The sequence below is a fragment of the Cervus elaphus genome, chromosome 9 (assembly GCF_910594005.1).
Source record: "Cervus elaphus chromosome 9, mCerEla1.1, whole genome shotgun sequence".
NCBI lineage: Eukaryota > Metazoa > Chordata > Mammalia > Artiodactyla > Cervidae > Cervus > Cervus elaphus.
The window spans coordinates 55,297,481-55,324,775 of NC_057823.1; the positions used below are offsets into that span (position 1 = coordinate 55,297,481).

Consider the following 27,295-nt stretch of genomic DNA (forward strand, 5'->3'; position numbering starts at 1 on the left):
TAGTTCAGCACTTCCCCCTCCTTCTTTTTATTTATTTTTTACTTTTTAAATTTATTTTTTAATTGGAGGAGTATTACTTTACAGTGTTGTGTTGGTTTCTGCCATACAACAACATAAAAGAGCCATAATTATACATACATTGCCTCCCTTCCCTCCCTGACTTCACCCCTCTAGGTCATCCCAGAGCACCAGGATTAATCTTCAAAGAGTATAAACAGCTCATACACCCCCTCCTTTTTAAACTTCAGAAGTTACTGGCTAAGGGAAAGTTTACCATTTCCCTGTCTTCTGTTACAGTTATACATCTGCCTATATTTTGCTCTGTAGCCTGTTAATACATAAAGGGGACCCTTGGTGGCTCCTGTTGTATTAACCCACTCAGAACCCTTTTCTCCAGTCCATTTGACCTGAGGCTCCTTTTTTGTTGTTGTTGCATGTAAGCTAGCTCAATCCAGTTTACCTTATGTTGCTTTCAAAGGCTAAAGCAACTCTTGTGACCAAGTATTTAGCAGGCCTTTCAGACATGATGGTGTGACAGCTCCACCTCAGTCCATTTCCTGCCTTACACACTTGTCCCCTTCCCCCAAGCCAAAGGTGGAAACCCAGCACGTTACATAAGCTGTTGGAGCAGTGCAGATGGCTGGCTGCTGGCCCAGGAGACTCAGCCAGCAGTTTGGGAATGCCTGCACTGGCAGTAAGAGGTGGGTTCGTTTTTAATGAGAACAATTATTTCGTTCAGCTGTGTGAGTTGGAAGAATGGAGCAGTCAGAACAGGGATCCCCTAAATTTGGCTACTGCCTCCCCTCTGGGGCAGGAGAGAGTTTGTCTCCCAGGGGACGGGGTCCGTCTCTACTATTTAGATTTTACAGGGAAACTCTGCTATTTAAACAGTGAACAGAGGGGCACAGCAGGGCAGGAGTATTGGGTATACAGCCTGGCAGCCCTGTGGAATCATTTGGGGAGCAGAAGGAAGGGATCTGAAAAGGAAGGAAGGAACAGTTTCACTGCAGGGTCCTGTTGGTTCCAGCCTTGCTGTTTTGTGTGCTTGTGTCTGAGCTTACCCTTTGTTGTATAAGAACACCTCAGGGATATTACAGGTTCAGTTCCAGATCACCTCTATAAAGCAAGTATCACAATAAAGCAAGTCACCTGAATTTTCTGGTTTCCCAGTGCAGACAAAAGTTACGCATACCCTATACTGTAGACTATTGCATGTAGTAGCATTATGTCAAAAAAACAACAATGTACATACTTTAAAAATATTGCTAAAAAAATAGCAAGATGTTGACAGTGGTATGAGAAATCACAGATCACCATAACAAGCATAATACTAATGAAACAGTTTGAATGTGAGAATCACCAAAATGTGACATAGAGTGAACAAATGCTATTGGAAACATGGTGCTGATAGACTTGCTTGATGCAGTATTGCTACAAACCTTTGATTTGTTAAAAAATGCACTAGCTGGGAAGTGCAATAAAGCAAAACATAATGAGGTACACCTGCATGCCATTTTTCTTGAAAGGTTTTGAAAAGACATCATTCCTTCAGCTTTGAGGTACAGCATGTCTGCAGTTGGCTAACCTGGCTTTAAATCTCAAGCTCTGTTTATTGAGCCTGATGTTTTAAGGAAGAAGATATACCAGAGGCTTCCAAGAGACTGCGGGATCATCCTTCCTGGTGGCTAGGTATGGGCTCGCAGGGAGGCCATCTCTGGTCCTCCTCATCTGCATTGCCTTGATGTGACCTGGAAGCAGTTGTTCAAGGTGGTTGCTCACCTACAGCACCTCATACAGGCCTTGTATCAGAATTATTTTGTCCAGGTGGCCTGAGTACTGCCTGGGACTGCCATGCCCCCCAGAGCAGCCCTACAGAACTTGCCCAGCTCCCTCTCTGCTCCCACCCTAGACCGTGCCCTTTTGGCAGGTGGGGTAGAGCTAGGATGGGTCACCTGACTGTCTGCTACCCAAGTTCATCTGAAACAGAAAAAGTTGTGTTTGTCCTTGATGTCTGAGGCTGATCCTCCTTGCTACTCAATGGTAAATCAGGCTCAGAGATACTAATCCTTTGTTTCTATTGTTTTGAAAATGGTCAAATATGGAAAATAATCAAAACCATAAGGAGGAAAATGAATATCACTCATCTCTCTCACAGAGAATAGGGGCTAATTTTTCATTTGTGCTTTCATCCTTTTTTTCTATTATAAACAAAATGGATCACTTTATACATATTGTATTATTGGTAGGATTTTCACTTAATTTATTATATTTTTATCATATGTACTAGTTTAGTCATGAATTTTAGTGTTAACAACTGAAAATCCACCAAACAGTGACTTAAAAGAAATGGGAGATGTTTAGGCATTAAGACATAGGGTGGACAGTATGGGACAGAGAGGTGACTCTGAGAAGCCTTCAGGAACCCAGATTTTTTTCTATATTTATGCTCCTTTATCCTTAGGGTGTAAGCTTTTGTCTTCCTTGTCACCTCATGATTGCAAGATGATTGCTGCATCTCCTTGCCTTGTGTCTGGGGATCAGGCAGGGAGAAGGAGAGAAGAAGGAAAGAAGCGTTAATATGTGTGAGAGGAACAGAAGGTTCCCAGAAATCCGCAGTTTGCATCTACTTGTTTCTCCTTGGCTGGACCTGACTCACATTCCTGCCTAAAAGAATGGTGTTGTTTTCAGCTGAATGAGGTTTTGCTTCTACATAATCAGGGGGTCAGTTCTTAAGGAAGACAAAGGAAGATGGACATTCTATAGACAACTAGCAGTGCCTGTCATACCTTATTTCTAGGTATATTATTTCTCAGCCAAAAGTTCTTGGGTGACTTACAAACTCCTTGATGATATTAAGAAAATCATGTGCATTCGCCTCAGAAAAATGTGTAAATAAATAACATTTCACATATAATATCAGGGAGTTTTATATATTCACTAGAATCCCTCTTTGGGCTACTGTCTATGATTCTCTCCTTACCATAGATTCATACAAGTACCATACTTGATAAACACATGGATCCATTTTTGAAACTTGCTCTTCAATGAAGACTGTCAGTTTATACTTCTATAATTCACATATTGCAGTATCTATTCCCCTGAGCCCACATCTATACTAATACCATCTTAAATTTTTTTTTAAATTTTTTTCAAAAGATAAGCAATAATATCATTGTTACAATTTCAGTTTATTTTCTGTCAAGTTTAAATATTTTCCATGTTTATTGAATACTTGTTCTCCTTTTGTGAATAGTTTATCCTTTGTCCCATTTGTTTTTCTATTTACCTTTCTCTTATTGATTATAAGAGCTTTTTATATATTAAGGCCTCAAGCTATTTTATGCATTTTATCATTGCTTGAATGCATCCCATTCTAAGGTAAATATATTCTGGAGACTTGGTTTGGCATCAAAATGGAGTAAAATGGGGATCTACCTTCATTTTTTTCCCTTCAAATTATTATCTCACAAGCCTTTATTTCTGAACTGATGTGAAATGCTCCAAGACAGTTTAAGAAAGGCAGCAGTGATTTTTAAGCACACGGAATATGTAAAGTTTAGTTGCCATAGAAGAAATCAGATAAGTTGCCATGCTTTAAGTCACCCTGTTTTTTTCCATGGCTGACGGGCTTCCAGGAGTGAGAAGGTTATATTCTGTGCCTGGGCCTGCTGCTCACTGCTTAACCTTGGTGTAAGCAAAGCTGTAAATGAGCAGTTTGATACTTAAACTGCTGATGGACAGATGGCAGTTTGCTCTTCCCAGGTTTAAAACGTTCTCTAAATACTAAAATCTTTTGTAATTTCCTGACTTCTTTCAGTGATTTGATTGGCACTTTCTAAGTTAATGTAAACTGAGTCTAGGATGTGCATTAACAGCATTTTCCGTGGCTTTGATTCATAAGGTCATTCATCAAATGTTTTTTAATGCCAGCTATGTACAAGGCCCTCTGGGATCTACAAAGATAAATCTGTTGCTTTTCCTTTATTTCAGAGTGAAAGTGATGCATGTGAGGTGTAAACACAGGTCTTTGAAATAGAAGAGATGATTTTAGACAAGGGAGTTGAAGACAGCTTAGGAGAGCAGGCACATATAAGTAGGGCTTTGAGGGCTATACATAGGCAGAGATGGATAGGAAGCCTTTCTTTGCCAGAAATACAGGAACAAGGTTTCTTAGACAGAATAGCCTGTGGCAGGCGTAGGAAATAGCCAGTCACTGAGTGTAGCTTGGACGTGGGGTTAGGGAAGAGAAAGTAGGAAGTAAGAAATGCTGGGGCTAGCTTGCCAGAGGCCTGGGACAGAAATTTGGACATTGTACAGTCAGGGAGTGATTTGACCACAAAGATTTTGAAGCAGAAGTGATTTCAGAGCTTTGGCCACATGAAGGATGTATTGGCAAGGGGAAGGGCAAAAGTCAAACCAGTTTGAACCAGTTTGAAGTCATTACAAGTAGGAGGAACTAACTCCTCAAAAGTAGTCTTGGGACTGAAAAGGAAGGAATAGATATGATCATCACTTTGAAAATAGAATATAGTTATCGTCACCTGTTGAGATGTGGGAGCATTTTTAGGTTTTAGATCCAAGTTACTGAGATTAAAGTGATGCCATTAACCAAGACAGTGGTTATTAACTACTGTGTGTGCTGGGCACTGTGCCAGCTGCTTCCCTGCTGATGTCTCATCCCTCAATTTGTGTGGAATAATCTCTATATTGCAGAGGGGAGATTTGAGCCATAGAGAGGTGTCACAACTAGAAAGGAGCAGAGTTGCTGTGTGAAAATAGGTCTGTGTATTCTTTTTCATATTAAATGACCTTGTGTCAGTCAACTGAAAACAAGTTCTCATTTAGCTGCCTATTCACAAGTTTTAAGGTGTTACTCCTCTCATTGTCTCAAGAAACCTTTCTTGGTGGTGAGAAGAGAAATGGATGCTGGGTTTGAGGTTCAGGGAAATTCCCAAGTGGAGACGACTGACACGTAGTAAAAAATGGAGATGTGCTCCTCACAAAGCAGGGGCGAGGTTGAGATTGCATGTTTAGAGGTGGGGAGCCATCTGCATAGAGTCATTTGTTGAAGCTGCAGAAATGGATGAAATTTCCAGGTGTTGTGTGTGGAAGGAGAGTGTGATAAAGAGAGCTAAGGAAGGAGCTTTGGGAATTTTTAGAGTAAGCCAAGGAATTCTCAAATATACTGCTGGCGGAGTGTAAGTTGGAAAATCCATCCAAAACCTAGTATGGCTGAACGTGCACATACCCTCCAGTGATCTGTGTTGAAATGACTCGGCCCTGCTGTCGTAGCGCAAAAGTAATCACGGGCCATCTGTGATTGAGCAGAGCTGTTTTCAAAATATCTTTACTTACACGGGACCAACTGGATGTGACCCACCGGCTGTGGTTTACTGATGCTGTTGCCAAGAAACACACATGAGTACGAAAGGAGACACGTAAAAGGTTGTTCATTGCAGTGTGGTTTGTAATAGTGAAAAAATGAGAATAACCTATATTGTTACAGACATATATACAGTGGACTAGTAATAGCATAATTTATTGTGGATAGAATGAATGAACTTGATCCGCATGTATTAATGTGGATAAATCTTACTAATGTAATAGTAAGTGAAGAAGCAATTTGCGAGATCAGATATATGTATATATGGTATAAGCTATCTATGTACATTTTAAAAACTTAAAAGTGTTGTCTGTAAACCTGTGCATATGTAGTAGAAGTATTAAAACATGGAATGATACACACCATCTTTGGGGTACAAGGAGAAAGGGGTAGAGATAAGGTTAAGGGACTGTGATATTCAGTTTCTTTGATATCTCAGAAACAAATTTAGAAAACTGCTAATATCTATAAAATCTGCATCATGACTTAAATCATTTTTTTTGTACTTTTATGCTCAAAATATTTCATGTGTATGTATGTGTATGTACATACAATTGATCCCTGTTATTCACAGATTCTGTATTTGTGAATTCACCTACTTGCTGAAATTTCCTTGTACCTCGAAATCCACATTCGTGGTGCTTTCACAGTCATTTGTACATGTGTACAGAGCAGAGAAAAACTTCAGTTGCTCAATACACATGTTCCCAGCTGAGGGTGGACAAGGTGACCCTCTGGCTTCTTTCAGTCATCATACCATAAATAAGTATTCTTTTTGCTGTTTAGTACATTTAATATTGTAGCATATTTTGTGTTTTTGTGCTCTTTGCTGTTGATTTTGCTGCACAGTGCTGAAGGCGCTGACTACTGTTCCTAAGCATGGGAAGGCTCTGGTGTGCCTTATTGAGCAAACAAGTGTTAGGTGAGCTTCGTTCAGGCATCAGTTACAGTGCTGTACTGTGAGTTCAATGGTAATGAATTAGTGGTATATGTTAGATAAGGTATCTTGAAACAGAAACACATAAAACAGGGTTATATATTGATCAGTTGATGAAAATATTGTCACCAGAGGCTTGTAGAAATTTAACCCTGTATTTTCTCTATGATCACTGGTTCGGTGTTTGTGGTGACTTTAAAAAACATAATTACTGTGAATAATGAGAATCGACTGTGTGTAAATATATATGTATCAGTATGTTTTATATTTATGATTACTTTGTATTTGTGATGATTTTATACTCGTTTATAATATTTATGTGTAAATACTTCCCTCCCCCCCGCCAAGTTAAAGAAGATTAGCACAGGGTAGAAGAACCTGCAGTGTTGCCTGTGGAGCAGGGCTGGAAGGGTTCAGAAGAGATGAATTTTTAAAGGACACAGGCTATCAAGTGCCTACTAACCATATCAAGTGCTGTAGGAAAGGGCCCAGAAGCAGCCTTTGGTTTGTGTGTTTACCTGCCATGCTCTTAAATTCAGATCAGAAGTAAAGCGTGTCCTAATCTCCTCTGTCCGCCACTCTGGGGAGGGGACCAGGTGAGCCTAGCCATCCCAGTTGACTTTGGCAGCTGCTGTGCTCATGACCAGCTCTGTGTGCAGCGTGCTTGGCTTTCTCTGCGAGAAGCAGCAAGAGAATCTTGGGTTGGGCACTTTGTGCTTTTGATGGGAACACTAATAACAACCTCTTTCTTCCTGGTCAGTTTTAAACCATATTGTTCAGTAAGCTAAGCTGTCCTTTGATCAGCAACCTTCCAACCCTGCCTCCTTTTCCTTTTCAGTCCTTAGTCCCTGTTCCTCTAAACTTCCAGGACCTCATTCTTAATTGTCAGCAAATCCCAATTTAGCAGGTTGCTGATAAGATGTAAGGTGGCTCCCCTTCCGTTGTAATGGGAAATCCTTAAAGAGAGTGGAGTGTTGACATGAGCCCTTCAGGCCAAAGAAGTTTACTTTTGATGGTGGTGTGTTAAAAATGTGAGGTAGTAATAGTAAGGGAGTTGAATTTTTTTAAGCAGCTCTGTTTATAGCCCCTCTTTGATGGACTAGGAAATTAAGTCCAGAGAGAGGGAGAGGCCGGATCAGGGTCACACAGAAAGTCAGTGGCTGGTCAAGACCACTCTACTTGTCAGCTTCAGGCTCCCTGACTATTCAGATCACAGCTGTGTGGTTAGCTGTATACCCTGAATGTTAGTCTTGAGCATGTATGTAGGTCTTTACAAACTTCAGCATTCTTATGCCCTGTCCTGAGCTGGGGGTACAGAGCATGTATTAGTTTTCTAACAATGTACAGACTCCCAAAAGTGATGTGGATCAATTTTACATGATAGCTTTCTGGGGGTGGGGAAAAGGGGAGTGAAGTGTGTTAGGGCTCCTTGTCCTAAATTTGTATTTTAAACCAGCGAGTTCCAAATCTAGGCTGTGACTCAGAAGCAGCTGTAAATTATGTTTACAAACTAGGGAAATTAATTCAAGATGAAACATAAACATAAAAACTAAAACTATAAACCTTCCAAAAGAAAGCATAGGACAAAATCTTTGCAGTCTGAGTTTAGCATTGGTTTCTTAATGAGATACAGAAAGCAATAGCCCTACCCAAAAATGAAAATTTTGACTTAATTAAAATTAAAAACATGTGCTTATCAAAAAGCACCATTGAGAAAGTCAATTGGCAAGCCACAGTAGGGGAGAAAATATTTGCAAAACATGCATCTGACAAAGGACTTATGTCCAGAATGTAGAGACAGCTCATAAAACTCAATAATAAAAAGAACAGTTCATTTAAAAGATGGCGGAAAGACTTGAAGAAACACCTCATGAAGGAGGGTTAAGAATGTCTAGTAAGCATAAGAAAAAAATACTCAACACCACTAGTCACCAGCGAAATGCATCTTAAAACCATGGTGAGATACTACTACCCAGCTACCAAAATGGCTAAAATTAAAAGTCTGACAATACCACATGTTGATGAGTATGTGGAGCACTTAGAACTTTCATATATTATTGGTGGGATTGTAAATGAACATTGGTTCAAGATCTCGGCAGTTTCTTATTTAACAACAAATAAAAAAGCCTGCCTCATAACCCAGCAGTTCCACCCTGAGATATATACACAAGAGAAAATGAAGAGGTAGGTCTTCAAAAAGATTTACGCAAAGACATTCAGAGCAACTTTATTTATAATAGCCAAAGGGGGAGAACAGCCTAGATGTCTATAAACAGGAGAGTCAATCAACAGCAATATAGTCAAATAATAAAATATTATTCAACAGTGAAAAAGTCAGAGTATTAATTCAGGCCACAATGTGAATGAATCTCGCAAATTGTATGTTGAGTGAAATGGGCAGCCATAGAGAGTATGGTCAGTATGGTGCCATTTGTATGATGTTTTCGAACAGGCAAAGCTAATGGTGAGAGCAAATGAAAACTTAGCACAGTGGGTGTGCATGGGTATGTGTGTTTTGTGTCTGTGGTTTGACGGTAAAATGGAGAGACCTGAGAGAACTGTCTGAAGTGATGGAAAAGTCTCTTATCTTGATATGGGTTCAGGACACCTTCATGCATGACTTTGTCACAACTCCCTTAAGAATTGTGCATTTCCAATCCCTATCAAGCTACCAACGGTATTTTTCACAGAACTAGAACAAATAATTTCACAATTTGTATGGAAATACAAAAAACCTCGAATAGCCAAAGTAATCTTGAGAAAGAAGAATGGAACTGGAGGAATCAACCTGCCTGACTTCAGACTCTACTACAAAGCCACAGTCATCAAGACAGTATGGTACTGGCACAAAGACAGAAACATAGATCAATGGAACAGAATAGAAAGCCCAGAGATAAATCCACGAACCTATGGACACCTTATCTTCGACAAAGGAGGCAAGGATATACAATGGAAAAAAGACAACCTCTTTAACAAGTGGTGCTGGGATAACTGGTCAACCACTTGTAAAAGAATGAAACTAGAACACTTTCTAACACCATACACAAAAATAAACTCAAAATGGATTAAAGATCTAAATGTAAGACCAGAAACTATAAAACTCCTAGAGGAGAACATAGGCAAAACACTCTCCGACATAAATCACAGCAAGATCCTCTATGACCCACCTCCCAGAATATTGGAAATAAAAGCAAAACTAAACAAATGGGACCTAATTAAACTTAAAAGCTTTTGCACTACAAAGGAAACTATAAGTAAGGTGAAAAGACAGCCCTCAGATTGGGAGAAAATAATAGCAAATGAAGCAACAGACAAAGGATTAATCTCAAAAATATACAAGCAACTCTTGAAGCTCAATTCCAGAAAAATAAATGACCCAATCAAAAAATGGGCCAAAGAACTAAACAGACATTTCATCAAAGAAGACATACAGATGGCTAACAAACACATGAAAAGATGCTCAACATCACTCATTATCAGAGAAATGCAAATCAAAACCACAATGAGGTACCATTACATGCCAGTCAGGATGGCTGCTATCCAAAAGTCTCCAAGCAATAAATGCTGGAGAGGGTGTGGAGAAAAGGGAACCCTCTTACACTGTTGGTGGGAATGCAAACTGGTACAGCCACTATGGAGAACAGTGTCGAGATTCCTTAAAAAACTGGAAATAGAACTGCCATATGACCCAGCAATCCCACTTCTGGGCATACACACCAAGGAAACCAGATCTGAAAGAGACACGTGCACCCCAATGTTCATCGCAGCACTGTTTACAATAGCCAGGACATGGAAGCAACCTAGATGCCCATCAGCAGACGAATGGATAAGGAAGCTGTGGTACATATACACCATGGAATATTACTCAGCTGTTAAAAAGAATTCATTTGAATCAGTTCTAATGAGGTGGATGAAACTGGAGCCCATTATACAGAGCGAAGTAAGCCAGAAAGATAAAGAACATTACAGCATACTAACACATATATATGGAATTTAGAAAGATGGTAACGATAACCCTATATGCAAAACAGAAAAAGAGACACAGAAGTACAGAACAGACTTTTGGACTCTGTGGGAGAAGGTGAGGGTGGGATGTTTCGAAAGAACAGTATGTATATTATCTAGGGTGAAACAGATCACCAGCCCAGGTTGGATGCATGAGACAAGTGCCCGGGCCTGGTGCACTGGAAAGACCCAGAGGAATCGGGTGGAGAGGGAGGTGGGAGGGGAGATCGGAATGGGGAATACGTGTAAATCTATGGCTGATTCATATCAATGTATTATAAAACCAACTGAAAAAAATTAAAAAAAATTAAAAAAAAAGAATTGTGCATTTCACTGTGGGTAACTTTTGCCTTAAAATACTGGTAATATTGAACCTTAGTGAGTGATAAGCTTACCAACGTGTTTAGAAGGGAAGACCTGATATCTGCAACTTATTTTAAAATTTATTAAAGAAGTAAGCTGTGTTGGTGGATGAGAGAGTTGGCTAGATATGTGATAAGGCATATGTAACAATATGTTAACACCTGAGGAATGGAGGTCATTTTCCAAGGTCCCACCCTTACCCTTTACCACCATTGCTGTGGGGGAAGCGCTATGGAATCTTGATAAACCTCCTCCCTTTCACACTGTGTGGAGTTGAGGAAAGGCTCAACTTAGTAACTTTTAGCCTCTGTAGAACCAGAAAGAATTCTATTGGGTTGCCCAAAATGTTCATTTTGGTTTTTCCATAAGCTCTTACAGAAAACTCTGAATGAACGTTTTGGCCAACCCAATAGAATCTACTTTTCTTTGCAAACCTCATTCCATTCATTGGAGATTGTCGGAAAATACAGAGATTCCTCATGTTTAGAGTTAGGAATCCTCTGTCTACCAGCTTCAGAGTAAGGAAGTCAGAGTGGCTATTCACAGAACTCCTTGCTGCATACCCATGAGTTGGCATCAGGATTATTCCTATAAATTTAGGAGAGGTCCTGCATCTAAGGGAGCTTGGTTTTGAGTCAGTCATCTGTCTGGAAATGCGGTACTCCGACCCCGCAGTTGTCTGAGGCAAAGAAAGAAGTCACCTGTGTCTATGTCAGATAAATTCACCTCTTGCCTCACAAAGATGCATTGTGCAGATTAATGAGCTCAGTATAAAAGCCACTTGCTTAAGTCCTCTGAAGAACAGAGGGCTGGAAGGTGAAAGGAGTGGGTTCTGTCCAGTGTCTCACCCTCTGGCTGTCCTTCCTCCTGGGCAGGGCCCTGCTCTGGCAGCAGGACGTCACACGCTCCCACTTTGGGATCATGTATACGGGACCAAGGAGTTTGTCATCTGCAGTTTTCCAAAGTACAAAAGAACAAGGTTCCCTCTAATGCTGATGGTGCTGTGTCACTATTTCTGAAGACAGAGAGAAAGAGAAGAGCTGGGAGAGAGAGGAACACAGAAAGACCTCCTCTGTTTAAAGACCACTGTCTTTGGAGAATGGGGAGATGATCCTCCCTCTCCCCACAGAGAAGCGAGGCTGATGGACTAATGGGTTCACGCCCTTTTAAGTGTTACATGAGCATGGAGCCAGGAAATTTTAAAGCCAGAAGACTCCTCACATTATGAGCCAGCCACATCCTACATACCTGTCAGCTCACACGCCATCTGTTTAACTCGTGCATTTGATATCAAGTGAGCTTGTGTGCTTTCTGTTGCCTTTAAAAATTTCCTGAAACATTTTTCCGACTTGTACATTACTTAGATTTCTTTTTTCCTCTTTTGTGTTCAGTTTTTGTTTACATTGGCTGTGACTCCAATCTTGGGTTGAAAGCTAGGGAAGTTGCTTATAGGGGTTTTCAGGATTTCTGAATATGAAATGCAAGGAAATTGCATAATATTGCAGAGTTTCCTCTTCTTGTTGCTTGCTTGTTACCCCAAATATAGTAGTTCCTTCTAGAAGCTTAAAGGAATTTGGCAGGTCTTACCCACTGATGGTCTATTGTGGTCTTGAGAGTCAGTGTTACCCTGATTTGAGGTTGAATTTTTTTCTTGAGGTCAAGCAACAAAGCTTCCTGAATTATAACTATGACAACAGTGTTTATATAACATGCAAATCAAAGTTCTGTGGCGGAGGGGAAGCACCCACTGACAACACTCAGTGTTAATAGTCCCAGACTACATTTTGCTCATGAAGCTGGTTGAAGTAGTTAGCTTATCCCTCCACTGGCTATCTGGCTGGACCCTGCCACCTATATACTCCAGGAGGAGCTGTTTCACCTTTTCCTGAAATTCTGTTGGCTTCATTTGTGATTTCTGACAGGGAAGGGTAGTAAATGCCAGCAACACTCAAAGTGGGAAGTGCTGCTTTAAGAATAATCGCTCATCAAGGTCATTATGACCGGCTCCTGACCCACTGAGGAAGACTCAGACAAGAGAATGTGGATCCCGTGTTTTAAGCTCCTGTCCCTCAGTCAGGGGTGATTTCTTGGACTGTATATATGCCTAGCCCTGTGTTAGAAGCCGGGTGATCCCCCATGGAAGGGTAAGGCAAAACTAGCCATTGGGGAGTTATTTGGAGATGAGAAATAATGAAAAATGCTAAGTTGTATCCTGAAGCATTAAATTCTATAGAGTAGCCTGTTCGAGCAGTGAGAGATCAGAGAGAGGATATAGGAGGGAGGTCTGCAGCCGTTAAGTAAGGTAGGAATTCTTCATGAAGGTAGAAGAAAGGGAAATGACATTTTTGAGCACTTTCAGGCACCGTGAAACTACTTCTAATTCTCCCATTACTCCTATAGATGTTATTACTTAGCTGTACTTTAAGAAAAAAACAGTCTCAAATGTTAAATAACCATCTGAAGGCCCACAGCCAGAAAGGCCCATGGAACCAGGCCTTTATGCCAAGTCTCCAGGGCGCAGAGCCCATTCTGTCCACCACTCCACTTTGCCTCAACCACCTCCATTTCCCCTTGTTCTGGATTTCATCCAGTTCTGTACAGGTGAAAGGATGGGCTAACGATAATGAATGAGGCTGACTGTATTAGCCCAGGAATGCCCAGGGTTGCCTTCTGGATGAAACGGGGTTTAGTCTGATGTATGGGAATGACATTCAGCCAGCCCTCCCTACTTCAGTGGACCAAGGAGAGCTTCTAACTGCCAGTTATTTTTGTCCAGTTGAAATCTACTTTCCTGGAACTCCACCCTGACTTTCATCTCTATTCAGAGCAGTAAGTCTTCCCCTTCTTGGACATGATAGCCCTTCGAGTATTTGAAGGACCAGTATTGTGATGTTTTGAAGTTTGTTCTCTAGCCAGAGCTGTGGTTTAGGGCAACACATTTTCCAGGAGCAGTGTGTCAGATAGATTAGAGCAGAGAGAGGAGGCAGCAAGACCAGGGAGAAGGCGAGTGTTGAGATCCAAATGAGAAGACACAGCCTGACCTTGAGCAGTGAAGGAGAAGTGGGATGAGGGATAGAGTCAGGATGCAGGACAGTGATAAATCCTTTCACTGTCTGGATATGTGAAGTAGAAGGAAAGAGAAGGAAGGGGGAAAATCAAGGATGAATGAGTTTACTTTCCCTCTCTACTGTGTTGCGTATTTTTCTTTGTTCTTCATTTAAGAGTTCCCTATAAAGCTTAATTAGGCTTTTCTCTCGTTAGCTTTTTTTTTTTTTTTTTTTTTTTGTTAGAACTCTTGGCTGCAAGCAATAGAAACACAATTAAAAAAAAAAAAAGAATCTTGCTGGTTCACTCATGGAAAGAGCAGGGATGACAGTGAGCTGCATTCTCAGTAGCTCAGGTAGTGCCCTTAGAGTCTGGTCTCCCTCCATGTCCTCACTCCACTTTCCTTCGGCCTGTACTCAATCTTTGTGTCTGTGGTGGCAGAGTCAGCTACAGAAGCTCCAAGCAAGTGTCCTGTCCCAACAAGGCCTCATTCCCTCTGGTGTAATAAGAAGTTTAAACACAAATCCTGTCAACTGCATTTGGCCTGGAGAGAATCACATGCACACTGGGATGCCAGGTCTGGATCCTCTGGCCACACCCAAAGATGGAATTAGGCTCAGCCCCCCACCCCCCGCCTCCTGCCCCAAACAGCAAGGACTTGGTGGTGGGCTGGCTCCCAAGGAAAATGAGGGCAGAATCCCTGGACATAGAAAGCATGGGTACTGAGCAGATGTTCTGAGTACTTTGCTTCCCCTGTGGTGTTCCTGAGGAACTGTACAAGAGATAAGCCCTTTTAGAGCCTTTAGTTCAAGCAGCAGACGATGCTTGAATTAATGGAACAGAAGGTATGTTTTTCTGTTCATCATCATTGTCATAGTCGTGTTGAAGAGCAGGTGGTCACTTTTGGTCACCAGTGAGCTGGTGTGCTGCTAAGCAAGTCTACAGGAGTCAAAGACTATTCAACTAACTTTGGGAGCATGGCCATTTAGTCACTTGTGCTGGGCCATTTTCCAAGAGAGTGCCTTCCTCCTAAGGCGCCTCTGTTGCATGGGGGAGGGAGCCTCGGTACCTTGAACTACAATAACCCCTTCCTGGTGACGCCACAGACTAGCATTAGCAGCATTTGTGGTCAGTTGTTGGGTGTAGAGCTAGCATTCATCAGTGTGCTATAGAAAATTAATGACTTTGTGAAGGGTTTTGACAGCCTGAAGTTAAGCCAAGTAAGATAAATCTGCCTTATATTGTCTCATAATAAGACCTGAATTGTATATTTCTCTTTCTCTCTAAGGTAAAGTGAATTTGCCAGGTGTTGAGAAGAATGAGGCATACTCACCTGGCAATGATAGATCTGGCTTACTTTCTGTCTGGTTGATCCATCAATGCATTGTCCTTGTTGCTTCAACTTGGAGATTGTTTAAAAATTTACATCTCTTTTATTCCTCTACTCACAAACATTCATCCAATCAATATTGAGTGGCCTACTATATTCCAGTTACTAAACCTCTTTGCATGTAAGAGGGCAAGAGCAGGGTCTTCATGTTTGTTTAGGAACAGGTCACGGGGAAGAGCCATCAGACATGTGTTTATTGGTTTCACTTTTGAAAGAGCCTCCCTAAAACAGCAGATGCAATACTGGTAGCAGTGGAAAGGGCAAGCCAGAGGAGGCGCTGCCAGGTGAGAATTAGGAAAGCCGCAGCCATTTTACTTCCTTCTCTGGTCGCCTTCTGCCACTCAGGCTGTGGTGACAAGAGGCATGTTCTAATGGGAGAAGGAGGAACCAATAGTAGCTCCCCAGCTCTGGCACCTCGAGTTGAGACATATCCTCATTTATTCCAAGCTCTTTAAACTGATTTTATCCCCACAGACTGAAGATTCAAACAATTCATTTTTTTCCATTACACTTTATGGTGGGATATTGAATATAGCTCCCTGTGCTATACAGTGTCGGACCTTGTTGTTTTTCTTTTATATATAGCAGTTTGTATCTGCTAATCCCAAGCTCTCAACTTATCCCCTTCACCTCCTTTCCCCTTTGGTAACTGTATGTTTGTTCTCTGTATCTTGAATCTGTTTCTCTTCTGTAAAGCAGTTAATTTGTGTCATATTTTAGGTTCCAGGCATATGTGATATCACATGCTATTTGTCTTTCTCTTTATGACTTACTTCACTTAGTATGATAATCTCTAAATGGATCTAGATGTTGCTGCAAATGCCATTATTTCATTCTTTTTTATGGCTGAATAATATTCCATTGTATATATGTACCACATCTTATCCTTTCACTGGTCAGTGGACTTTAGATTGCTTCCATGTCTTGGCTATTGTAAATAGTGCTGTTGTGAACTTGGGGTGCATATATCATTTCAAATTAGAGTTTTCTCTAGATATATGCCCAGGAATGGGATTGCTAGCTCATATGGCAGCTCTATTTTTAGTTGCTGAAGAAACCTCCATACTATTTTCCATAGTGGCTGCACCAATTTACATTCTTACCAACATGTAGAAGGGTTCCCTTTTCTCCACACCCTTCCCAGCATTTGTTATTTGTAGATGTTTTTAAATGATGGCTGTTCTGACTGGTGTGAGGTGGTAACTCACTGTGGTTTTGATTTGCATTTCTCTAGTAACTAGCAGTAATGAGCGTCTTTTCATGTGCCTTCTTGTTGTTCAGTCCCTCAGTCACTTCCGACTCTGTGATCCCATGAACTGCAGCACGCCAGGCCTCCCTTGTCCTTCATCTCCAGGAGCTTGCTCAAACTCATGTACTTTGAGTCGGTGATGCCATTCAACCATCTCATCCTCTGTCGTCCCCTTCTCCTGCCATCAATCTTTTCCAGCATCAGGGTCTTTTCTATTGAGTCTGCTCTTGGCATCAGGTGGCCAAAGTATGTCTTCTTTGGAGAAATGTCTATTTCTCTTCTTTTCTAAATGTCTTCTGCCCATTTTTCAGTTGGGTTGGTTTTTTGTTGTAGTTGTTACGGAATTGTATGAACTGTCTGTATATTTTGTAAATTAAGCCCTTGTCAGTTGTGAATATCTTCTCCCATAGGTTGTCTCTCTGTTTTGTTAATGGTTTCCTTTGTTGTGCAAGCTTGTAAGTTTGGCACACTGACTCAATGGGTATGAGTTTGAGCAAATGGCAGGAGATGGTGAAGGACAGGGAAGCCTGGCATGCTGCAGTCCATAGGGTTGCAAAGAATCAGACATGACTTAGTGACTGAAAAATAAGTTTGATTAGGTCCCATTTATTTATTTTTGCTTTTATTTCTTTTGCCTTGGAAGGCTGACCTATGAAAACATTTTTATGAGAAAAGAAGGTCTACTTGATGCAACAATTCATGTCCATTATTGGTTGGTGGTGCACACATGAGGGGTGTCTTCCTAGTAACTTCTCGTGGATGTTACTGACAGCCCCTATGTTAAGCCTGTTTGAATTCAGATGTGGTGCTCTTCTCACGGATCTGTCCACCACACCATCCTGGGCCCCGCTGCCGGTTCTCTGTGCTGTTAGCTTTTGTGAAGGATGTTTTTTGAGCATCACAAAGTGTCTCCAGCTGGTTGTGGTTTTCAGTTACTGCCGTACTTGTAGTAATTGGAAGTTTATAGAATTACTGTTATGTTTAAATTGGGTGGAAATTCTGTTCTTACATAATGGTTGTGTTGTTGCCATTTTAATTACTGCTTAGCTTCTTTTGAGTTCTTTGTTGATTGCCAAACTTGTTTTTCCATTGGAATGGGTGGAGGAGTTGTATGAAGTTGTGATTGAATACAAATCTAGACTAGAAAGCTCTCCCACTTGTTGGCCTTTGTAACTTTTGGAAACTTATTTAATCTACATGATGGTATAAAGTGGAGGAAGTAGTAGTACCCCATAAGCTTGAAGATGAAATAAAATGATTCATGTAAATGCTGAGTGTGGTGCCTGGCACATAATTGGTGGTGAATAAGTGTGGTGGGTAGTTACTTTTATGTTTAACTGATATTTTAAAAAACATTGACAACTATTGCTCTGCAAGTTGACTTTAGATGGTCTCGTTTCCTTTAGTCCTTTAATTAGTTTCACTTGTTTAAATTGCATGGCTAATGAGGTCACTGTCACCGTATCCCTCAAACCACAGACCTGTGCTTAGCCATTTATCCCATAGAGGATAAGTCTGAAGAGAAGGAAAGGGGAGGGGTGGTGATAGTGGTGAAAGGCCATCTTTACAGAATGCTCTATGGGCCATAGAATTTGTATTCTACCCTCTATGTTAAATGTTGTCTATCTATTGTCTTATTTAATTTTCACAGTGACCCTAAGAGACAGGGAATATTAATGTCCCTCTTTTAGACTAGGTAAGACTGAGGTTTAGAGATGTGAAGTGATTGAACTCTATAGCTGGTAACTGGTAGAGCTGGACTTTGAACCTATGCACCATATGAGCATAAATCTGTCACCCCTGACAGTTTAAAAGAGCAATCCCTAGTGATGGTGGATCCATTGTGTCTCACAGAAAGGAGGGACAAAAATTGTCTCTGATGGTGTAGAGCCAGCTTGGGCAATATTTTGGAGTATGGGCAGGTAGTTCTGTTTTGTATTTCTCCACATGGACGCATAAGAGGAACAGCTAGGTGGGAGGGGTTTAGATGTTCCAAGCTACTTGGAAGAGACCTGAGAATGACAAAGCTTAAATGTGAGTTCACATGCAGCTGAAATAGGAACAACAGTTTTAAGTGAATTTTCCCATGAACCTATTTCTCCAGTACTTTCCTTTTGTGCAGATTTTGATCCAAAATGTGATGTGGCCAAGTGTTAATGCAGCTGTGCGTCAGAGGGAAAAGTGAGATTGCTTTGGCTAATTCTTGCTTTACTTATGCCTTTAATTTATAAGTTAAAAGATTTCTGTGCTTTCTTGGTAAGGCCTGGATAATGGTGATAAAGGACAGCCGTGAAAAAATTCTGGGAACCCAAATAACTCTGCTCTCTTAATTCTCTAGGGACACGTAAATTGAATTGGCTCATCAGTGAACAGAACTGATTGCAAAATCACATCTTAGTGCAATAGGAGCATATGAAGGCTTTCCTCACCCTCCTTTGATTTCATTAAATTGTACTCTCATTGTAGCTTCTGGGTGAGGTCTCACAGAATTGCAGTATCCTGTGATTTGTATCAAAGACCTACTTTCCTGCCCTGGTGTTTATCTTCAGAATTGAGCCCTGTGGTTCAAAGAATATGAAGTGTTACTTCTGGGTTAGATGCCAGCTGGTCACATGGGTTAGTGGTGAATGCTTCAGTCTGGAATCAAAAGGCAATTCCCAGTTTCATTTTCTGACTCATGGCAAATTCTTTATGCCAGTGACTCACCTTCCCTAGCTGCCCATGACATCTCATCATGTTTATCATCATCATCATCATCATCATTATCATCATGTCTTATGTATCACGTGGTTAGTTATTAAGAGTTTGGGCTTTGGAGAAAGACTGTAGGAGTTCTGTCTGGATTCTGCCCAATTCTAGCTGCCTAACCTTGAGCAAGTGACCTAACCTCTCTAATGCCTCAGTTTTCTCATCTATATGTCAGGAATAATTAGGTTGGTGTGAGGACTAAACAAGATAATGCATTTTAGAGTGCTCAGAGTGGTGTCTGACACGTGATAAGTCTTTTGTCATCATCCTTTGGTTTAATCCATTATTGCTATTGTAATTATTTTATAATGAGTCTCAGGTGGACCCTCATAACATAAAGTAAATCTGTAGTTTGTATTCTCTAGAAGTGTACACTTGAAAACAAATATTCAGTGATATGGATATTTAACAAATCCTCATGTACAGAGTTCAGCTGAAACTAGTGCATCCCTGAATGAAAGTACTATAGAAAGCCAGAGGGCCAAAAGAGACTTGATTATGGGGGCCAGGTTTTAGAGCACTCTGGCTAAGCAGGATGGATGGACTTTAGCTTAAGCTGGGTTGTTGTGTTCGTGTGTTGAGTGATTCATTCTTCCTTGGAGTCATAACTCAGGAATTGTTGAGTGACTCATGTCACCTTGAATTGGTCCTGGAGAGTTGAGTTCTATCCTTTTAAGATACAGTCTCTTAGAGACTTACTTGAAGGCACACAAACCGGAGATAACTCTACTAATCAATCTTAAGGCAGAAGCCACTGCCAAAGGGACCTTTTAGTTGGGGAAATTGCCCTTGTCTCTGAACCTCAGTCTGGCATTAGTGGGCAACTGTGAGATCTCACGGTTTTCCCAGAACAGACTGAGCATTTCTGAAGGGGTGAATTGCATGCCCTTTGCTTCTGCCAGAATGGAAGGTATTTATAAACCATAGACTACTATTACAGCTTGGTAGTTGTGTGCATTTGCCACTGCCTAGAAAAGTAAAGGACAATTGGAACCTCTCTGCAGCAGCAAGATAGACCGGTATACCACCTTCCAGCTCTCTGTTCTTGGATAAACTATGTAACCTCTCTGGCCTCCAGTTCCACATCCATAAGATGCAAACAACACTAGTGCCTAACCCACAAGGTGGTTAAAAAGATTTGATGATGTCACGCATGGAACTTGGTAAGTGCCAGTGAACAAAGCCATTTCCCCTTAGCACTGTTCCCATACCACCATCCAGCCTGTGTGATGATGAGGCTGCTTCCCTACCCAGGCCTGCCTTGTCGGGCCATGTAGTCATGCCGTTCTGGCAGGCATGGTTTGTTAGCTTCATTTCAAACTCATTCTCTTTGGCTCATTTACCCAACCCAGACAGAGATTAATGGCCTGGCCTCAGAGCACCGGGCGGCACATGTTCCTGGCACCTTTGGCTTATTGATCGCGCCTCTGCAGTTTGGGGAATACCTCAGTGTTCTAGGCAGGGGCCTCCTGAGCCCTAGGAGACATTTAAAGGAAAGTAATTTGGTGCAAATTCACCTCCCAATTAAGGAGGGCTGAAAGCTCTGTTTTATTTTACTATTCCTTCTGGATTTTGCCAGTTAGAAACAGGAGCAGGATCCTCTGGACTAGGAATGAAGTGAGCAGGGATGGCCGGAAGAAGTACTTGCCCAAGTATGGTCTCTTCCCCTGTGCTTGCCTTAGCTACCTGTGCCATTGTAGTGCATGCCGTTGACTGTGGGTCGCTGGTCTGACCTATACCCATTTGGCTCTGCAGGATTGTGTTTCTGCTTCTCTCTTTGTCCCATTCTTATCTCCTCTGGTCTGATGCCTTTTCATTCATCAGACAGTGGTGCTTGAAATGTAGAAATCCCTTTTATCCTCATCTTTCTGGCTTTCAGTATGTGCCTATTTTTGTACAGTCTTTGAGAAATGAATAATAACCGTAAGATGGGAGATTTGTCAAATTATCTGTTTGATCATTCGAAGACCTTCTTGACTGACTTCTTCAGGTTATAGATGGGGCAGCTGAGATGCAGAGTGGGTGAGAGACTTATCCAGTGACACAAGGCAACTGGGGGCCATGTTGGAATTATTGCTTAGCTCTTGACAAGCAGTATCAGTAAGTATCAGTCTCACGGATACTTACTAGCGGATAAGAAGCCCCCTTAGGATATCATGGCTCCCTTTTCAGAGTTGCTTGGCTCTGTTTCTCTAAGGGTTAAATAAGTGGTTCTCAACCAACAGTGGCCATTACAGTCACTGGGAATATCCTTTTTTTTTTTTTTTAAGTTATCACCAACTTCATCCTATGCCTTTTCATATCTATAAGGATCATAAGCACCAAAGAAAGATTTTGGAGCTATGATTTTTTTTTTTCTAAATCAGAAGCTTTATCATCTTAATAATGTCAGCATATCAGGGATTGGCAAACCCTGGCCTGCAGGCCAAATCCAACTGGCTACCTGTTTTTTGTAGCCCACGAGCTCAACATGGTATTTACAAGTGAATATTTGCCATTGACTCAGTGATAGGAAACACTTTGAAATCTATTTAAGCTAAATGCTATCCTCCCTCTATAAAAATTCTGTTTTTCTCATTAGTCTTATCTGTATTTCAGAATGTTATACTACTGAGAAAAGATACTCCAAGTGGTTGTGATGGCCACTCTTACAGTTGAGAACCAGCTGTACAACCCCTGGAAGAACCAAGCCAAGCATCCCCCAAAAAGCCAGCCATGGAACAAGAAGATTGATTTTCACCTGCTAGGAATATTATACCTGTATTTTCAAAACTTACTCTATTTGAATTTTGTCAGGAAAAAATTATGAAAATTTGTGGTCTCTCTTGTTTTTCAAGTCCCGGTATAATCACTGGTTCGGTTTTTGCCTCTTAGCTTGCAAAGCCTGAAATACTTACCATCTAGTCCTTTACAAGAAAAAGCTTGCCAACTCTTCCATTGTGTCATTGTCTGTTTTATGTTGGGACACATTCCCTTTTATGATTTGTATAAATCATTTAAGAATTTTTTTGTTGTAAAAGTAGTATGTTCTCCTTATAACATTTAAATTCACAGTAAAAAGTTGTTGGTCCCATTCCCCAGTGTTAACACTTAACAGTTTGTAATGTATCTTTGTCCGGACTTTGCCATGTACTAGCTGTGAGACCTCAGTTAACCTCTCTAGCCTCAAATTCTCCATCTGTGTATCAGTGATATTAACAGTTCCTACCCAACAGAATTGTTGCGTAGATAATTTGAGATAATTTATGTGACTTGCTTAGTGCCATTGCCTGCTGTGCAGTTAATGCCTAATGATTTGTAACTAATTAATTTTTTTCTCCCTTTTAGTTTATATACACATATTTTTTTTTTAAAGGAAGTATGTGACTTTTTTGTTAAACAGTAAAGCTCCAGAGGTGATTCTATAATGTGCACACACTTAAGAACAGCTGAAGTAAATATTAGGAAGTAAGTAATAATAGAAGGAATTTCCATTTGGGGGCCAGAAATTGCCTTCCATTTTCTAGCACACACTAGGCAAAAGGAGAAGGTAATGGTTTTCTATAGTGAACCTGTTGGGTGGTATAAAATGCTCAGAAGTAAATGTTATTTCTGTTTTCCAGGTCTACAACTCAAACAAAGACAGCCAGAGCGAAGGGAGTAAGTATGTTGCTTGGATACTTTTCCTGCAGCTGGGTGTGGGCCTTTCCCTGGTGAAATTGCCATTCTGGGGAAGAACCACCAGGAGGTGCTGTGGGCACATTGGGTTGGCCCCATTCCCCCAGTGCTTCTGCCCTAATGTACCATGTCAGGATGGTCAATGAGTCTGATGGGCATGGCTGTGATGACATCTTGCACTGTATAACCCTTCACACTGTGCAAAGAATTTTTATGTACATTATCTCAGTTAATCCTGTGTTGTCTTAAGAATGTAGCTCCAGTCACCACTTAAAAGTCACTTAATCCAATAATACCCAGCTCCCCCAGCGCCCTGTCCTGTGGGAAGCCAGAATTGACTTTGCCTCCCACACAGTCTCACTCAGAGGCCTGAAGAGGCAAGAACCATCTTAGTGATCACTTAGTAACTAACTCTGTGTTCCTTGTTGCTGCTCTGGAGAGTTATGAGTGGAGACGGTGAACTCTGTAATAATATTCCGTTTTGATGGGAGTGACCCTGGGCGGCCTCTGTAGCATTATACAGCACGTTTTCCCTGCCACTGGCTCTGAGTACTCTGGTTAATTGTGGTTTCCAAGGGCACCTGTAACCTTGTAAAGATGATGGGATTAAAATGGAACTGCTTTTGCTAAGTGTTTGGGCTGATTATCTCCTTGGTACATAGGGGAAAAAACAAATTCCTTCCACGTTGCTACCAGAGTACAAAGGAAATTCTGTCCCCTTGCCTCAGAATCGCTTTTGTAAAATCCATTTGGGAAAAGGTTCCAAGGTAGCCCTCCCATGAATTCTACTTTTGTCAAAAAAGTCAGTAAGACAGTGCCTCTTCTTGTGGACAAAAGGATGAGCCATTTAATGTGTGTGTGAAATCCATTATGGAGCAGAGATTTTCCTTCTTTCATTCTTTCCAAAATACAGATTTTATCAGAAGTTTTAAATAAAATATTAAGTAATTTGGAATGGTTGCTGTTGGTAAGTTCAGAGGCCTTAGGGGAGGAAAACTATTTTTTTGTTGTTTCTTTTTTCCCCTCAGGAATTGAGCAAGGGAAAATTTTTTTCAAGTAAATATTCAAAGAAACAAGTCATTTTTCCCCCCTCTGTATCAGGTGGGATTGCTTTAGAATATCTGAAATCAACTCTGGCTAACTTGTCCTAAAATAGCAATAGCAAAAACAATATTAAAAATAATGAAGGAATATAGAAATCTTCAAGGTAATTCAAAGTAAGGTAGAAAGAGCTAAAGAACCAAGGCTTGAAAGCCGACAGTTCTGGAGACCTGAGAACCAACGAGAAAGGGTCCTCTGGATGATACTTGCAGGATCATAAAGCCCTTACAATTTTTCAGTCCTTGCCTCACTCTTCTGAAGGTCTAGATTGCCAGGAAAGATAGCATCAAGCTTTGGCCCACCCAGAGGATAACAATGCACCTTGACCGATGGTTTCAAAAGTGCTCATAAAATGAGAGCATGGTGGTTTACCTGCAGGGAGATCAGCGAACTCCCGGGACATGAGAGGGTAGATGCCCTGCAGGCTGAAATAGCAGATGCCCACCCCACGCCCCAGCCCACAGTGCATGTCTGTTATAAAGGACCCAGAACTGTGGGGGTTGAGACGCATATGAATGGAGAACCACCCCCGCCCTCACCCCCAGAACAGAAGCTTGCCTGTAACTTTTGACCTTACGAATCTGCGTGTCTCTCCTTGAGATAAGTGCCAATAGATACGAAAGATGACTAGGATTCTGCTGGTGGGCATGCCAGCTGGTTGTACCATTCTGTAAGGCCTTTAGGGCATAGGTACCAGAAACCTTTAAAAAGTAAACATCCTTTGATTGATGTGTACACACTGTTGTATTTAAAATGGGCAACCAACAAGAGCCTACTTTATAGCACAGGGAACTCTGCTCAATATTATGTAACAACCTAAATGGTAAAAGAATTTGAAAAAGAATTCAAACATCTCCTGCACTGGCAGGCGGGTTCTTTACCAGTAGCACCACCTAGGAAGCCCAAAGAATATACGCTGAAAAAGAATGGACACATGTATATGTATAACTTAATCACTTTACTGTAAACCTCAGTACTATACTATGCACTGTACTCCCCAGGTACACAGTTTACTGTATAAACTAATACAGCATTGTTAATCAACTATGTGCTGTGCTATGCTTAGTCACTCAGTCGTGTCTGACTCTTTGTTACCCCATGAACTGTAGCCTGCCAGGCTCCTCTGTCCATGGAAATTCTCCAGGCAAGAATGCTGGAGTGGGTTGCCATGCCCTCCTCCAGGGGATCTTCCTAACCCAGGGATCGAACCCAGGTCTCCCACATTGCAGGCGGATTCTTTACCATTTGAGCCACCAGAGAAGCCCTATACTCCAATATAAAATAAGTTAAAAAGAAAAACTCCCAAAGTATTAATAATTTAAAAAAAAAAAAAAGTAAATATCGCTCGACCTAGTGATTTGTCCTAAAGAATAGACTGGAGTACAAAGATGTTTCTGTAAAAAAAAAAAAAAAGTTCACCAGAGCATTGATAATAATAGGTGAAAGAACTGGAGAAAATCCAAATGTTCAGTAGGAAGTTTATTAAAAGTATCATAGAATGCTCTGTAGCCTTTAAAAAGAATGAGAGACCATATGTAAAATAGATAGCCAATGGGAATTTGCTGTATGGTTCAGGAAACTCAGACAGGGCTCTGTATCAACCTAGAAGGGTAGAATGGGGAGGGAAATGGGAGGGAGGTTCAAAAGGGAGGGCATATATGTATACCTATGACTGATTCATGTTGAGGTTTGACAGAAAACAACAGAATTCTATAAAGCAATTATCATTCAATAGAAAAATAAATTTTAAAACGCACTTAAAACCAAAAAAAGAAAAAGAATGAGAGAGATCTTGATATATTTGCAGAAGCAGTGTCCCCCATATACTGTTCATTGAGCTTTTTAAAATTCAGATCGTGGAACAGTGCATTTATTAAAATAAATTATTTGACTTGTCTAGATATATTGATTGGAGAAGGCAATGTCACCCCACTCCAGTACTCTTGCCTGGAAAATCTCATGGATGGAGAAGCCTGGAAGGCTGCAGTCCATGAGGTCGCTAAGAGTCGGACACGACTGAGTGACTTGACTTTCACTTTTCACTTTCCTGCATTGGAGAAGGAAATGGCAACCCACTCCAGTGTTCTTGCCTGGAGAATCCCAGGGACGGGGGAGCCTTGTGGGCTGCCGTCTATGGGGTCGCACAGAGTCGGACACGACTGAAGTGCCTTAGCGGCAGTTTAGCAGTAGCAGCAGATATATTGATAGAAAAAGTCTGGAAATACATTTATCAGCAAGCTGTTACTCGGGATAGAGGATGCTGCTGCTGCTGCTAAGTCGCTTCAGTCATGTCCAACTCTGTGCGACCCCGTAGATGGCAGCCCACCAGGCTCCGCCGTCCCTGGGATTCTCCAGGCAAGAACACTGGAGTGGGTTGCCATTTCCTTCTCCAGTGCATGAGAGTGAAAAGTGAAAGTGAAGTCACTCAGTCATGTCTGACTCTTCGTGACCCCATGGACTGCAGCCTTCCAGGCTTCTCCGTCCATGAGATTTTCCAGGCAAGAGTACTGGAGTGGGTTGCCATTGCCTTCTCCACAGGATAGAGGATAGATTACCACAAGACACTGACCTTTTACTTTAAATATTCTTTAGACTTTGAATTGTCGACAGAGGGTATGTGTTTTATAATAATAGCTATTAATAGGTAGCATTTATCAACTGCTTACAGTGTTTCACCGTGTTTTATGCACATTAGTTTATTTGATGCTCACAGTGCTGAGTGAAGTAGGTGCTCTTGACCTACTTTGTAGATTAGGAAGTTGAGGTTGGTAAACTCAGGAGATGTAATTTAATCTGAGTGCTGTCTGACTCTAATGTCTTTGCTGTTGACGACAAAAGATTTTCTACCTCCCTAGGAAAAGGGCAATGCAGAAAGTTCCATTTTGGGAAACAGACACACTTGAACATTTTGCTTTTGGCATCCTGTTACCTACCCACAGGGCACAGAGAGTTGGCTGCCTCAAGTCTCTGATGATTCTTCAGTTGCTTACCCTTTCATTTAGGAAGTGGGAGAGAAAAAGATGTTAAACATATTGACCACTTTTCCAGGAGCACTTTTCACAGAAACTGTTTTTCCTAGGGTATTGCTATCCTAAGAGATGTTCTGTTCTTTAATTTTCAAACTGGCAAAACCAGAGGAGTGTTCTGGACTGGTGCTTCCTCCTGTCCTCTGACATTAGGATCCCCTTTTCCCATCACACAGGCCTTGGCTTTGCCTCGCCTCGCCTCCCTTCCAGAGCGCTGTCCCTTTCTTATTCCTCCTGGCAGTAATTTGCAGCTTCACTGCACACCCACCATAGCTCTCATCGCCACAAGAAGCACTATTGCCCAGCGTCTAGTTGTTCTGCAACTGTTTATAGGACCATCAAAACTTTTTTAAAGGAAAGAAGTCAGTCTGACAGGAGTTTAAGAGCTGGA

The 27,295-nt window shown here is 41.3% G+C and overlaps 1 protein-coding gene across 7 annotated transcripts in view; it reads left to right on the forward strand.

Annotated features, from left to right (window-relative positions):
• The window catches only part of ARHGAP26 (Rho GTPase activating protein 26), a 470,784-nt gene that overhangs the window by 225,278 nt on the left and 218,211 nt on the right, over positions 1 to 27,295 (forward strand). For all 7 annotated transcript variants that reach the window (XM_043913110.1, XM_043913112.1, XM_043913113.1 and 4 more), the window contains exon 12: positions 22,723 to 22,759. In XM_043913110.1, the coding sequence (XP_043769045.1) occupies positions 22,723 to 22,759 (37 nt within the window). The remainder of the gene's footprint in view (positions 1 to 22,722; positions 22,760 to 27,295) is intronic.